Source organism: Mobula hypostoma, chromosome 18 (genome assembly GCF_963921235.1).
Source record: "Mobula hypostoma chromosome 18, sMobHyp1.1, whole genome shotgun sequence".
Classification (NCBI taxonomy): Eukaryota; Metazoa; Chordata; class Chondrichthyes; order Myliobatiformes; family Myliobatidae; genus Mobula; species Mobula hypostoma.
In genome coordinates, this window is record NC_086114.1 from 8,995,804 (window position 1) to 9,007,990 (window position 12,187).

The 12,187-nt window shown below is 39.9% G+C and overlaps 1 protein-coding gene across 3 annotated transcripts in view; it reads left to right on the forward strand.

The window, feature by feature from the left end:
* LOC134358317 (2-oxoglutarate dehydrogenase-like, mitochondrial) overlaps window positions 1–12,187 on the forward strand; it is a 98,547-nt gene that overhangs the window by 79,964 nt on the left and 6,396 nt on the right. For all 3 annotated transcript variants that reach the window (XM_063070416.1, XM_063070418.1, XM_063070417.1), the window contains 4 exons: window positions 1,565–1,636; window positions 2,436–2,561; window positions 3,569–3,641; window positions 4,077–4,240. In XM_063070416.1, the coding sequence (XP_062926486.1) occupies window positions 1,565–1,636; window positions 2,436–2,561; window positions 3,569–3,641; window positions 4,077–4,240 (435 nt within the window). The remainder of the gene's footprint in view (window positions 1–1,564; window positions 1,637–2,435; window positions 2,562–3,568; window positions 3,642–4,076; window positions 4,241–12,187) is intronic.

Consider the following 12,187-nt stretch of genomic DNA (forward strand, 5'->3'; position numbering starts at 1 on the left):
CAGCTTAGGGCTCAATGATTTGGTAAAATTGTAAGGATGTCATCAAACATCTTGCTGGTTTTACAGAAGTTACTAGGTTGCAAAAGAGACTGTATGCCCTTGCACCCATTAAACTAAAAAAAGCATACAAACTTTATTTTGCTCCTCCCCGTTACTCACATTACAATATAGTTCCACCTTCTCAATATGACTCCCAGCCTTCATTAGCACTTTCAAATTCATCAACTTCCCGAACTGAAGCCATCGCTATGTTTTTTTTTACTTTAAATTCAGAGCGTCTTTCATTTTTCTCATGGGCTTTTCTTGCTATTTAACACTCACTGTAATTGTCATTGCAGTTGATGATATTTTCTGACATTCAGGTTTGTACCAATTTTTTATCTCTGTGCACAACTACATATCGATTAAATAAAAGCATGCACATGGGTGATGCTTTAACTGGTGTATTCACGTTGCAGCGAGAGCGAATACAATCCGCATGCGTAGACAACAGTGCATATGCTGACAACACATCAATACATAGTGCCTGGGGGTGGGGATCATTGCTCTGTAAGAATTATATCCATACATTGGACACTGTTCCTGCTCTTGTTCCTTCCTAATTCCTGCATAAAATCCTCAAACCCCAGGGATTAAGAATGGCTTCTTCCTCCTTTTCCAGTCCAGATGAAGGGTCATGGCTCAAAACATCAGCTGTTTACCCCCCTCCATAAATCCTGCCTGACCTGCATTTTTTTGCTGAGTTCCTCCAGCATTTTTGTGTGTCAATCTTTTTTTTCTCACTCCTCCTAGGTTTTCCCAATCTTGACCAGTGTGATCCTTCTAAGATTACCTTCAGGATTGCTTTTAGGACTCATTTAGGGTTTCATCCCTGTATTACTTTTGAAGTGAAACCTCATGCCCTAGAGACTAAATTTTATCACACAAATTTTGGTGTGTACCCTGGCAATATATAGAAGACATTAATGTTATTTTAAATTATTTGGCTCATTTGCAAGAATCATCTGACTTTGGGTTTGGAAGAACTCAGAAAATAATTTTTAATAGCTGGTTTAAACAATGATACAGGGTACATTAACAAATCTGTCTCACTTAGAAAGTTCATTTTTATCATAGTACATAATTTGCCTCTTTGAAGAATGGTGAATCACAGATTACTTGTCTCCATTAAAGAAAAATTGCATACAACTTGAATGCTGTAACAAAATTTTAACTATCAGATATTTAAGGGAAAGAAAGTACAAGAGATTCTACAGATGCTGGAAGTACTGAGCAAAACACACACAAATTGCTTTAGGCACTCAGCAGGTCAGGTAGCATCTATGGAGATGAATAAACTGTTGACGTTCCGGGACCTCACTCTTATTCATCAGTATTCATTTTATAGTAATAATGTATTGCCTTCTGTTGGAAGGTCTTGGAAAATTGTGATCTGTTGTCAAAGATATTGTGTCCAACACCAAGTTCGTTTTTGAGAATTTATCCAACTCAAATTGTACACCAGCCAGTATCTGTTGGGTTCCCATTTACAGCAATAATTAAATCTTCCAATTATATTTTCCAGGGGCCAGAACACTCTTCAGCCAGACCAGAACGTTTCTTGCAAATGAGCAATGAAGATTCTGATGTATATCCTGTGAGTTGTGTACCATGAACATTCTGCACTGTTACAATATCTCTGGGAGATATAATAGATGTAACTCGGTGTTTCTTCTTTTTAAAAAAAAGTAGGAATATACGAAAGTGGTGTTTGCTTTTAGGCATAACTATTTAAGGCCCAATCTGAATCAGGCATAATTCAGGTTACTTTTGTGTAAAATAAAGAGCTGGAAAACAAGGCTGGTCAGGCAGCACCTGTGAAAAGAGAGTTACATTTAACATTGGAGATCTGGTATCTGAACTGACAAAGGTTGATGCTTTCTGGTTTAAATTGGTCTAATTTGATTTTGTATGTTAGTAATATTAACTTAATTGAAAAATTCCATCTTGAAGTTCTAAAGGATGAGTAATTGACAAAACAAATATCAAAAGGCAATTTATTTTTTAAACAAAACACTCCATATTGTGACAGTATTTAACTGTATGAGAACACTGTCCTGATTTTTTCAATTCAGCGAGGGTAAGCTCTGCTTACAACAAAATAGTGTGCTAGAATGTTGAGCAGCATCTGTTGGTGGGTGGGGATCAATTGTGGAAAGGAATTGTCAAAATGTTTTGGGTTAAGACCTTGCATCTGGGTGTTCCTATACTGTTGGTGAAATAACACTGATATATTACAGCTAGAACATTTTTTTTCTTAAATATAGCAACAACATGGATATTTTTATCCCTGTTCAAAGATGAGGTATAGTGTAAATAAATTTGTTAAATATTTCTGGAAAACTGAGACATTTTCAATGTGAGTGGTGCATAAATTCTTTTAATCTTTTCTTCAGGGTTATACAGAAGAGTTTGAAGTAAAGCAGCTGTTTGATTGCAATTGGATTGTAGTAAACTGCTCCACACCAGCAAACTACTTCCATGTGCTGAGGAGGCAGATCCTACTACCATTTAGGAAACCGGTATGAAAACTCTTCTCAGTCAATTATACTTTTGCAAATTGTTTAAAGAATTTTAAAAATTTCAGTCAGCCCACAAACTGATGTGATTGCACACACTGGCATTCTGTAAGTTATGAATTTTTATAAACCAGATTATCTCTCTAGTTCAGATTCATTTTAGAAACACGTGTACAAGCATGATTGGATTATTTGGCTCTTCAGTTCTGCTCCGCTATTTAAAATGTTCATGACTAGCTCTGCCTCTTCACATGCTGTCTGATGCTCTTCTGTAATCTGTCATTCTCTAACCTTGAATGTATTCAGCTGCCTGAGATTAAAAATTGCAACAACTTATCAGCCTTTTAGTAAAGGATTTATTCGTCTTGGTCTTTAAGATGGCCTGTCCTGCATTTAGAGGACTGTATATGTCCAAAGGTGTGAGTGTGGAATGGGGCTTGTTTTGTGCTTGTATTCTGTGTTGTTCTACTGGGTATTGTTGACGCTGGAATGTGTGTTGACACTTGTGGGCTGCCTTCAGCCCACCCTTGATGTGTTCATTGTTAATGCAATCGATGTACCTCACTGTACATTCTAATGTGCACGTTACAAATAAATTTGAATCTTGGATCTTATCTCGAGACTGTGGTCCCTTCTAGATCCTCTACCTGCAAGAAACAGCTTCTCGGCATTTGTGTAAATAGCTTCCCTAACTTTGTATATCTCAATGAGATCACCTCTCCGTTTTCTAAACTCTGGCAAATACAGGACAGCCTTATCTTAGGGCATCTCCTCAGGTTAGGAATCAATTTACAGACAGTGCACTATCTTCAAAGGAAATATATCCTTTGGGTATGGAGACCAAAACTCCATATACACTACACCATATGGATTCTTACCAAAGCCATGTGATCATAGCAAAGCTTTCTTTTGCATTTCGGACGTCCTGCACGTAGCCTAACATATCATTTACCTTCCTAGTCTCTTGCTGCACCTGCCTGTTTACTAAAATATGTTTTTTAAATTTTCAGTTGATCATTTTCACGCCAAAATCTTTACTTAGACACCCGGATGCCAAGTCGCATTTTGATGAAATGCTAACAGGTAATTTATTTTAATATCATAGTGTATTGTAATTGACTTTGAAGAGAATTGTAAAACTTTAGTGACATTTTGTGATGGAATTTCACTGAAGATTTCATTGTTTTTTTTAATTGAATGTTTTGATAATACTGAAAGTAGAGGAGCATAATATGTTAAAAATACAAAACACTTTTTACCATCAGTTAGGGATGGTCTGATTGAGAGGTGACCTGATAGAAGTGTTTAAGATATATATAAGAGAATGAGTTGTTGAGTCCTTGACTTTGACTTCAGCTGCTGGACTCCCTGGTCTCATTCCAAAGTAAAGGATTTAAGTGCAAGAATTATGCATCGTTTTTAAATTGGGGATGTAATTTTTGAAGGAATCTTGGATATCAAAGCCATTGTTTGCAGCAGTTTCAAATGAGTTATCATTGTCATATTTTGTATTTGTAGGTACAACATTCCAACGAATCATTCCTGACATAGAGCTCGCAGCACAGAATCCAAATGAAGTGAAGAGAATAATTTTCTGCACCGGCAAAGTTTATTATGAGCTTGCAAAAGAGAGGATGAACAGAAATTTGGAAGATAAAGTGGCAATCATCAGACTAGAGCAGGTATACCTAGGAATGGAGTGTAATGAAATCAGAAAGCTGCAATTACAGTAAATTCGCAACAGAAGAAGAAAATGGTGGATGCACTCAGTAACTCAGGCAACATTTATGGAAACAGAGCCAGTTAAATGTTTCGGGGCCAAGACCCTTTGTCACAAATGGGGAAAGACAGAAAACAAATTGGGTTTAAATTAGAGAGGATGGGGAGGGATGGTTAGCATAAAGTGGTTATCCCTGATAGAGTAAGCTAGAGTAGCCATGGTGATAAGCTCTTGATGAAGTTATATGATTGATAATTAATGAGAATAACAGGCATGTGAATGGGATTGAGAGGGATAATAAATCAGCCGTAATGGAATAGCAGAGCAGACTCAAAAGGTCAAATGGCCTAATTCTGCTTATACAGTATGTCTTATAGACTAATAGTTATAGAGAGGCTAAAGGAATCTAAAAGCAGCAAATCCCTGACCTGTAGGTAATGTCCAGCAGGTCAAGCCATGCTAGTTGGAGACAGGAAAACTTAGCCAATGTAGAGATAGTTGACCAACGGTAATGCTGGCCAGTTCTGATATAAGCAGAGAAAATACAAATTTCCTGTAGTTGTTGAACTCGTTATTGAGTCCCAAAAGCTACACTATACCCACCTGGAAATTGAATGTAGTCATGAAGTGCAAATGAGTCACCACTTCAGAAAGGACAGTTTGGGTGTCTAGATGGTGGAAATGGAAGTGTTAGTCCTACACCTTTATCTCTTCCACTTCCCATATCTAGAGATGACAAAAGGGAACTTGACCTGAAATGTTCTGCAGATGCTACCTGACCTACTGAGTGTTTTCAGCATTTCTGTTTCAGATTTTCAGCATCTGCAGTCCAGAATGGGAAAGTTATAAAGAATGACTGGAGTGGAGATTTCAGATGTAAATGACAATATAGATCTACTGTGTATATATCTGTTTTGGGAAAATATAACTTGTAATCACTAATTAACTAAGTGCCTTCACACTTCCATACCTCCTTCCTGATGGTAGCAATGAGAACAAGGCATGGCCTGAGTGGTGGGGTGGGGTGGGGGTGGGGGTCCTTAATGAAGGATGCTGCATTTTTGAGGCATTGCTCCTTGAAGATATCCCTCAGCCCCATTTTCCTGCTTTTTCCCTGTAATCTTTAACACCCTTACTAATGAACCTATCTACCACCGCCTGAAAATACCCAATGACTGTCTCAACAGCCATCTGTAGCAATGAATTCCACAGATTCACCTCCATCTTGCTAAAGAATTTCCACCTAATCTCTGTAAAGATTATTTTTATCTTTCTCAACTAGTTTATAAACTAGCATTTTTCCCATTTTCTATCTTTCTCAATTGAGAAAAGCTTGGACAGCAGGTTTATTACTTTACTACAAATAAATAAGATAGCTTTTTGCATTTGCTATTTGTAGTTTAGGCATCTGGGTTGAGAAAACAGAAGTCTTGCCGGTATTGTTTTAATTTGGTTGGGAATGAGATGTGTGTCGTGAAGCATGTTTAACTTGCTGTTTGTTTATTGCATCTTATTTGCACAGAACATTGCAATAAAGCTTAGTCCGAGGTGTCACGTATACGCAACCCTGTAAAAGTATCAGCAGCAATAGAACACACCTGGAGTCTGGTTTTGTTATTAACAAAACACTACTTTATTAGTAACTACGTCATATAGTAACTTTAACCAGGTAAATCAAGAGTTAACGGTGTTACGCATATATAGGTGTACATATATAAATCCCCAAACTGCTTCAGAGCAAGGGTGGTAAGAGTTACAGTCTTATGATGATATGTAAGAAAGTTCAGTTCAATCTTCAGGTTAATTAATGCGAGATACTTGTAATCCAAAGGCAAATGTTGTGAGAAGGCAATTATGTTGATATTCCAGATTCCACGACAGCAATACAAAACAACAATAGCAGTAGGTTTTATCTCCGAAGTTGTTCCACTCCACACTCGAAGTATCACCAACAGTAGCTTATCACAAAGGGGACCATCTTCAATGGAACAACCACCCAGGCAAGAGTAGACACATCGGTAGATTCCACATGGTTACCCAAAACACTCAACGTGATAGCCACTTACCCAGTTCTACGACATACAAAATAACTCCAACAGTGATTTGCCACAGGGGTGCCTTTCTTCAGTGAACTACCACATCCAGACAAGGGTAAGCACACATGCAATATTCACAAAGGTTTTCCCCTCACCAGAGAACCCACTCCTGTGGATTAACAATGTGACAATCATACTTTCGTATTCGAGTGGAATCAAACTCACCCTTACGGGCTACTAGGAGAGAGTTCAAACAGTGAACTCTTTGTCACTAGGTTTCTTCTGTTTCAAACCTTCCTCTCCTCTCCTCTTTGCAAACTTCTTCTAGTTGCAATACTTTGTGAGAGTCGTTTATCAATACTCTGGATCAATCTCAACTCATTCCTTTTGGGTTACTGAAAGTTTAAACCAGCGACCTCGCTCACTGGTGTCTTTCATTGATCGAAACCATCTTGACTCTGAACTGTATGTGTCTGTAAGAGGATCATCTGACCTTGCTTATTCAAAACAAGCCGCGAGAAACCATAAACATTCATTGTCCATCAAACCACTCCACCTCTCTCACCATAGTAACCAAGCAATTTTGTAGTCAGTAGAAATCCAAAAGTTAGTCTCATTCTCTTGGCGTTTTAAAGTAACAGTCCACAGAAAAATTGAACCCTAGGGCTATATAACAGAAGTCATAAAGATGACTACTATATATGAAATGAAAATAGCAAAAGTTGTTTCAGTTGCTTTCCAGCTGTTGGCTGAGACACATGGCAAGAGATTTTCTCCAGAGAGAGTACATTCTACCACTCCAAAACATCATGAATTCAAATAGGTTCATTGTTAATCCATTTAGATAGAAGAAGGATAAAACTGTATCAAAGTCTTCATTTCCACTAACTTTGAATTTTCGTAAGTGGGCTTTCCACTTGTCTGTTTACCCAACAAAAAGTTGTGTGGAACAGAATTTTATTCTAAAATGATTAGATTGATTGACAAGAACAAATTAAAGTAAGGCAGGACAAGCCTCAGAGTGGACAGAGTTAGAGTGGGCATTTCAAAGCTTGAGTGAGAGAAGGCAAAAAAGTTATAGGTAGCATTTTTTCCAACCTTCCCCCACAGTTTATGTTCTTCCTCCTTTATATTTGCTCAGCTAGAACAGTAGAGATGCCTGGCAAGATAGTAGAATGCTCCTCTAGCAGACTGTAGGAAGGCAGGGAGACCACCAGTGTCTCTGACTACACCTGCGAGAAGAACATCCGGCTGCAGCTTCTAACACTCTGCAATAAGGAGCTGGAGCTGGAACTGGGTAAACTGGATAATTCAGGAGGCTGAAGAGGTGATGGATAGGACCTATAGAGAGGTAGTTACACTCAAAAGATACAGGACATAGGAAACTGGGTGATAGTCAGGAAGGGGAAAAGGAATCAACAGCCAATGCAAAGTACCCTTGCGGCCATCCCCCTCAACAAGTATACTAGTTTGGATACTGTTGGAAGGAGGGGACGTGGCCAAGAAGAGGCAAGCTGTGGTGACAGGGGATTTGTTAGTTAGGGGAACAGAAAGGAGGTTCTGTGAACCTGAATGAGATTTCTGCATGGTATTTTGCCTCCTGGTTGTCAGGGAGGATGAATTATCCTTGGATTGATTACTTAACATTCTTAAGTGGGAGGTGAACAGTCAGAGGTTGTGTTCCATGTAGGTACCAGTGACATAGGTAGGAAGAGTGACAAGGTTCTGCAAAGCGAGTTTGGGGAATATCATGCTAATTTAAAGGGCAGAACCTCCAGGGCTGTGATCTCAGGATTGCTATCTGTGCCACTTGCTAGTGAGGCCAGAAATAAAAATTATGCAGTTTAACACATGGCTAATGAGTTGGTGTAGGAGGGAGGGCATAAGATTTTTAGATCATTGGACTCTCTTCCAGGGAAGATGGAGCCTGTACAGAAGAGATGATTTGCACCTGAACTGTAAGGGGACTATTATCTTAGTGGAATGCACAGTGTGGTTTAAACTAGAGTTGCAGCGTGAAGGGAACCAAAAGTGCCAGAACAGTTATTGGAGAGGTTGTGTAGGCAGATGTTGTTAAGACCTCAAAGTTAGGAATCAAAAAGTTGAGCAATGTGTGACCATGTATTTCAATGCAAGAAGTATTGTAGGAAAGGCAGATGAGCTCAGGGCATGGAATTATGATATTGTAGCTATTAGTGCAACTTGGTTGCAGGAGGGGCAGGACTGGCAGCTCAGTATTCTGGGGTTCCATTGTTTTAGACACGACAGAGCAGGAGGGATTAAAGGAGGAGGGATGGCGATAGTGGTCAGGGAAAATGTCATGGCTGTGCTCTATCAGGACAGACTGGAGAACTCATCTGATGTGATGTTATGGGTGAAGTTGAGAAATAGGAAAGGTATGGCCACATTAATGGGGCTATATTACAGGCCACCCAACAGACGGAGGGATTTGGAAGAACAAATTTGCAGAGAGATCGCAGACTATTGCAACACGGATAAGGTTATTATAGTAGGTAATTATAACTGTACACATATTGACTGGGACTCCCAAAATATAAAAGGACTAGATATGATAGAGTTTGTCAAATGCGTTCACGAAAGTTTTCTTAATCAGTACAAAGAAGTCCCGGTGAGAGTGTGTGAGATACTTGATCAGCTATTAGGAAATGAGACAGGGCGGGTGATAGATGTTTGTGTAGGAGAATACTTTGCATATAATGATTGCAATGCCATTAGTTTCAAAATAAATATGCAAAAAGAAAGGTCTGGTCCATGGGTTGAGATTCTAAATTGGGGAAAGGTCAATTTTGATGTTATCAGAAATGATCTGTCAAGTGTGGATTGGGAGAAGCAGTTTTCTGGCAAAGTTGTACTTGATAAGTGGGACACCTTCAAAAGTATAATTTTGAGAGCACGAAGCTTGTATGCATTTGTCAGAATAAAAGGTAAAGATAATGTGTAGGGAGCCTTGGTTTTCAAGAGGTAGTGGCAACAAATTCCACAGATTTACCACCCTCTGACTAAAGTAATTTCTCCACAGCTCAGTTTTAAATGGACATCCTTCAATCCTGAAGTTGTGCCCTCTTGTCCTAGAATCCCCTACCATGGGAAGTAACTTTGCATATCTAATCTGTTCAGGCCTTTAACATTCGGAATGTTACTATGAGATTCCCCCCTCATTCTCCTGAACTCCAGGAAATACAGCCCAGGAGCTGCCAGACGTTCCTCATATGGTAACCCTTTCATTCCTGGAACCATTCTCATGAATCTTCTCTGAACCCTCTCCAACTTCAGTATATCCTTTCTAAAATAAAGAGCCCAAAACTGCACACAATACTCCAAGTGTGGTCTCACGATTGCCTTATAGAGCCTCAACATCACATCCTGCTCTTATATTCTATACCTCTAGAAATGAATGCCAACACTGCATTCGCCTTCTTCACAGCCAACTCAACCTAGAGGGTATCTTGCACAAGGACTCCCAAGTCCCTTTGCATCTCTGCATTTTGAATTCTCTCCCTATCTAGATAATAATCTACTCATTTATTTCTTACACCAAAGTGCATGACCATACATATTCCAACATTGTATTTCATTTGCCACTTCTTTGCCCAAGACAAGGTGAAGGAGAGTCATAAGGGATTCTACAGATGTGATAAGAGCAAAAGATTAGCAAGGGACAAAATTGGTCCTCTGGAAGATCAGAAGGGTAATGGTAATCCGTGTGTGGAGCCAGAATAGATGGGGGAGATCTTAAGTAAATTTTTTTGCATCTGTATTTACTCGGAAGAACATAGAATCTAGAGAAGTGGCATCAACTTCATGACCCTATACAGATTACGGAGGAGGAGGTCTTTATTGTCCTGAGGCAAATTAGGGTGGATAAATCCCCAGGGCCTGACGAGAGTTCCCTCTGCAGGAGGCAAGTGCAGAAATTGCTGGGGCCCTAGCAGAGATATTTAAAACATCCGTAGCAACAGGTGAGGTACAGGAGGATTGGAGGATAGCAAATGTTGTTCTGCTGTTCAAGAAAGTGCTGTTAAAATAAACCAGGAAATTAGAGGCTGGTGGGCCTGACATCAGCAGAGGGAAAGTTATTGGAAGGCATTCTGAGGGACCAGATATATAAGTATTTGGATAGAGATGGACTGATCAAGAGTAGTCATCATGGCTTTGTGCATGTCTAACCAATCTTACTGAGCCTTTTAAAGAAGTTACCAGGAAAGCTGATGAGGGCAAAGCAATGGATGTTGTCTACCTCAATTTTTGGTAAGGCATTTGACAAGATTCTGCATGGGAGTTTGGTCAAGAAGGTTCAGTTGCTCGGCATTCAAGATGAGGTAGTAAATTGGATTGGACATTGGCTTTGTGGGAAAAGCCAGAGAGTGGTAGTAGATGGTTGCCTCTCTGACTGGAGGCCTGTGACTAGTGGAGTGCCACAGGGATCAGTGCTAGGTCCATTGTTCTTTGTCCTCTATGTCAGTGATCTGGATGATAATGTGATTAACTGGTTCAGCAAATTTGCAGGTAACACCAAGATTTGGGGTGTATTGAAACATAGAACATAGAAACATAGAAAACCTACAACACGATACAGGCCCTTCAGCCCACAAAGCTGTGCCAAACATGTCCTTACCTTAGAACTACCTAGGCTTACCCATGGCTCTCTATTTTTCTAAGCCCCATGTATCCATCCAGGAGTCTCTTAAAAGACCCTATCGTTTCCACCTCCACCACCACTGCCAGCAGCCCATTCTATACACTCACCACTCTCTCTGTTAAAAAAAACTTACCCCTGACATCTTCTCTGTACCTACTTCCAAGCACTTAAAACTATGCCCTCTTGTGCTAGCCATTTCAGCCCTGGGAAAAAGCCTCTGACTATCCACATGATCAATGCCTCTCATTACCTTGTACACCTCTATCAGGTCACCTCTTATCCTCCGTCGCTCCAAGGAGAAAAGGCCGAGTTCACTCAACCTGTTCTCATAAGGCCTGCTCCCCAATCCAGGCAACATCCTTGTAAATCTCCTCTGCACCCCTTCTATGGTTTCCACATCCTTCCTATAGTGAGGTGACCAGAACTGAGCACAGTATTCCAAGTTGGATCTGACCAGGGTCCTATATAGCTGCAAACATTACCTCTCAGCGCCTAAACTTAATCCCACGATTGGTGAAGGCCAGTACACCGTATGCCTTCTTAACTACAGAGTCAACCTGCTTAGCAGCTTTGAGTGTCGTGTGCGCTCAGACCCCAAGATCCCTCTGATCCTCCACACTGCCAAGAGTCTTGCCATTAATGCTATATTCTGCCATCATATTGGACAGTGAGTAAGGCTATCATAACTTCCAGCAGAATCTGGACCAGCTGGAAAACTGGGCTAAAAAATGGCAGATGCAATTTAATGCAGACAAGTGTAAGGTGTTGCATTTCAGTTAGACCAACCAGGATAGGTCTTACATAGTGAATTATCAGGCAGTAGAACAAAGCGATCTGGGAATACAGGTCCATAATCTTTTGAAGGTGGCATCACAGGTAAATGGGATCCTAAAGAAAGCTTTTAGCACATTGGCCTTCATAAATCAAAGTATTGAGTACAGGAGGTAGGATGTTATGTTGAAGTTGTAAATGACATTGGTGAGGCCTAACTTGGAGTGCTGTGTGCAGTTTTGGTTACCTACCTACAGGAAAGATGTGAATAAGGTGGAAAGAACACAGAGAAAATTTACAAGGACATTGCCAGGTCTGGAAGTCCCAAGTTGTAAGGAAAGATTGAATAGGTCAGGACTTTATTCCTTGGAATGTGGAAGATTGAGAGGATATTTGATAGAGGTATACAAAATTAGGGGTATAAATATGGTAAATGCAAGCA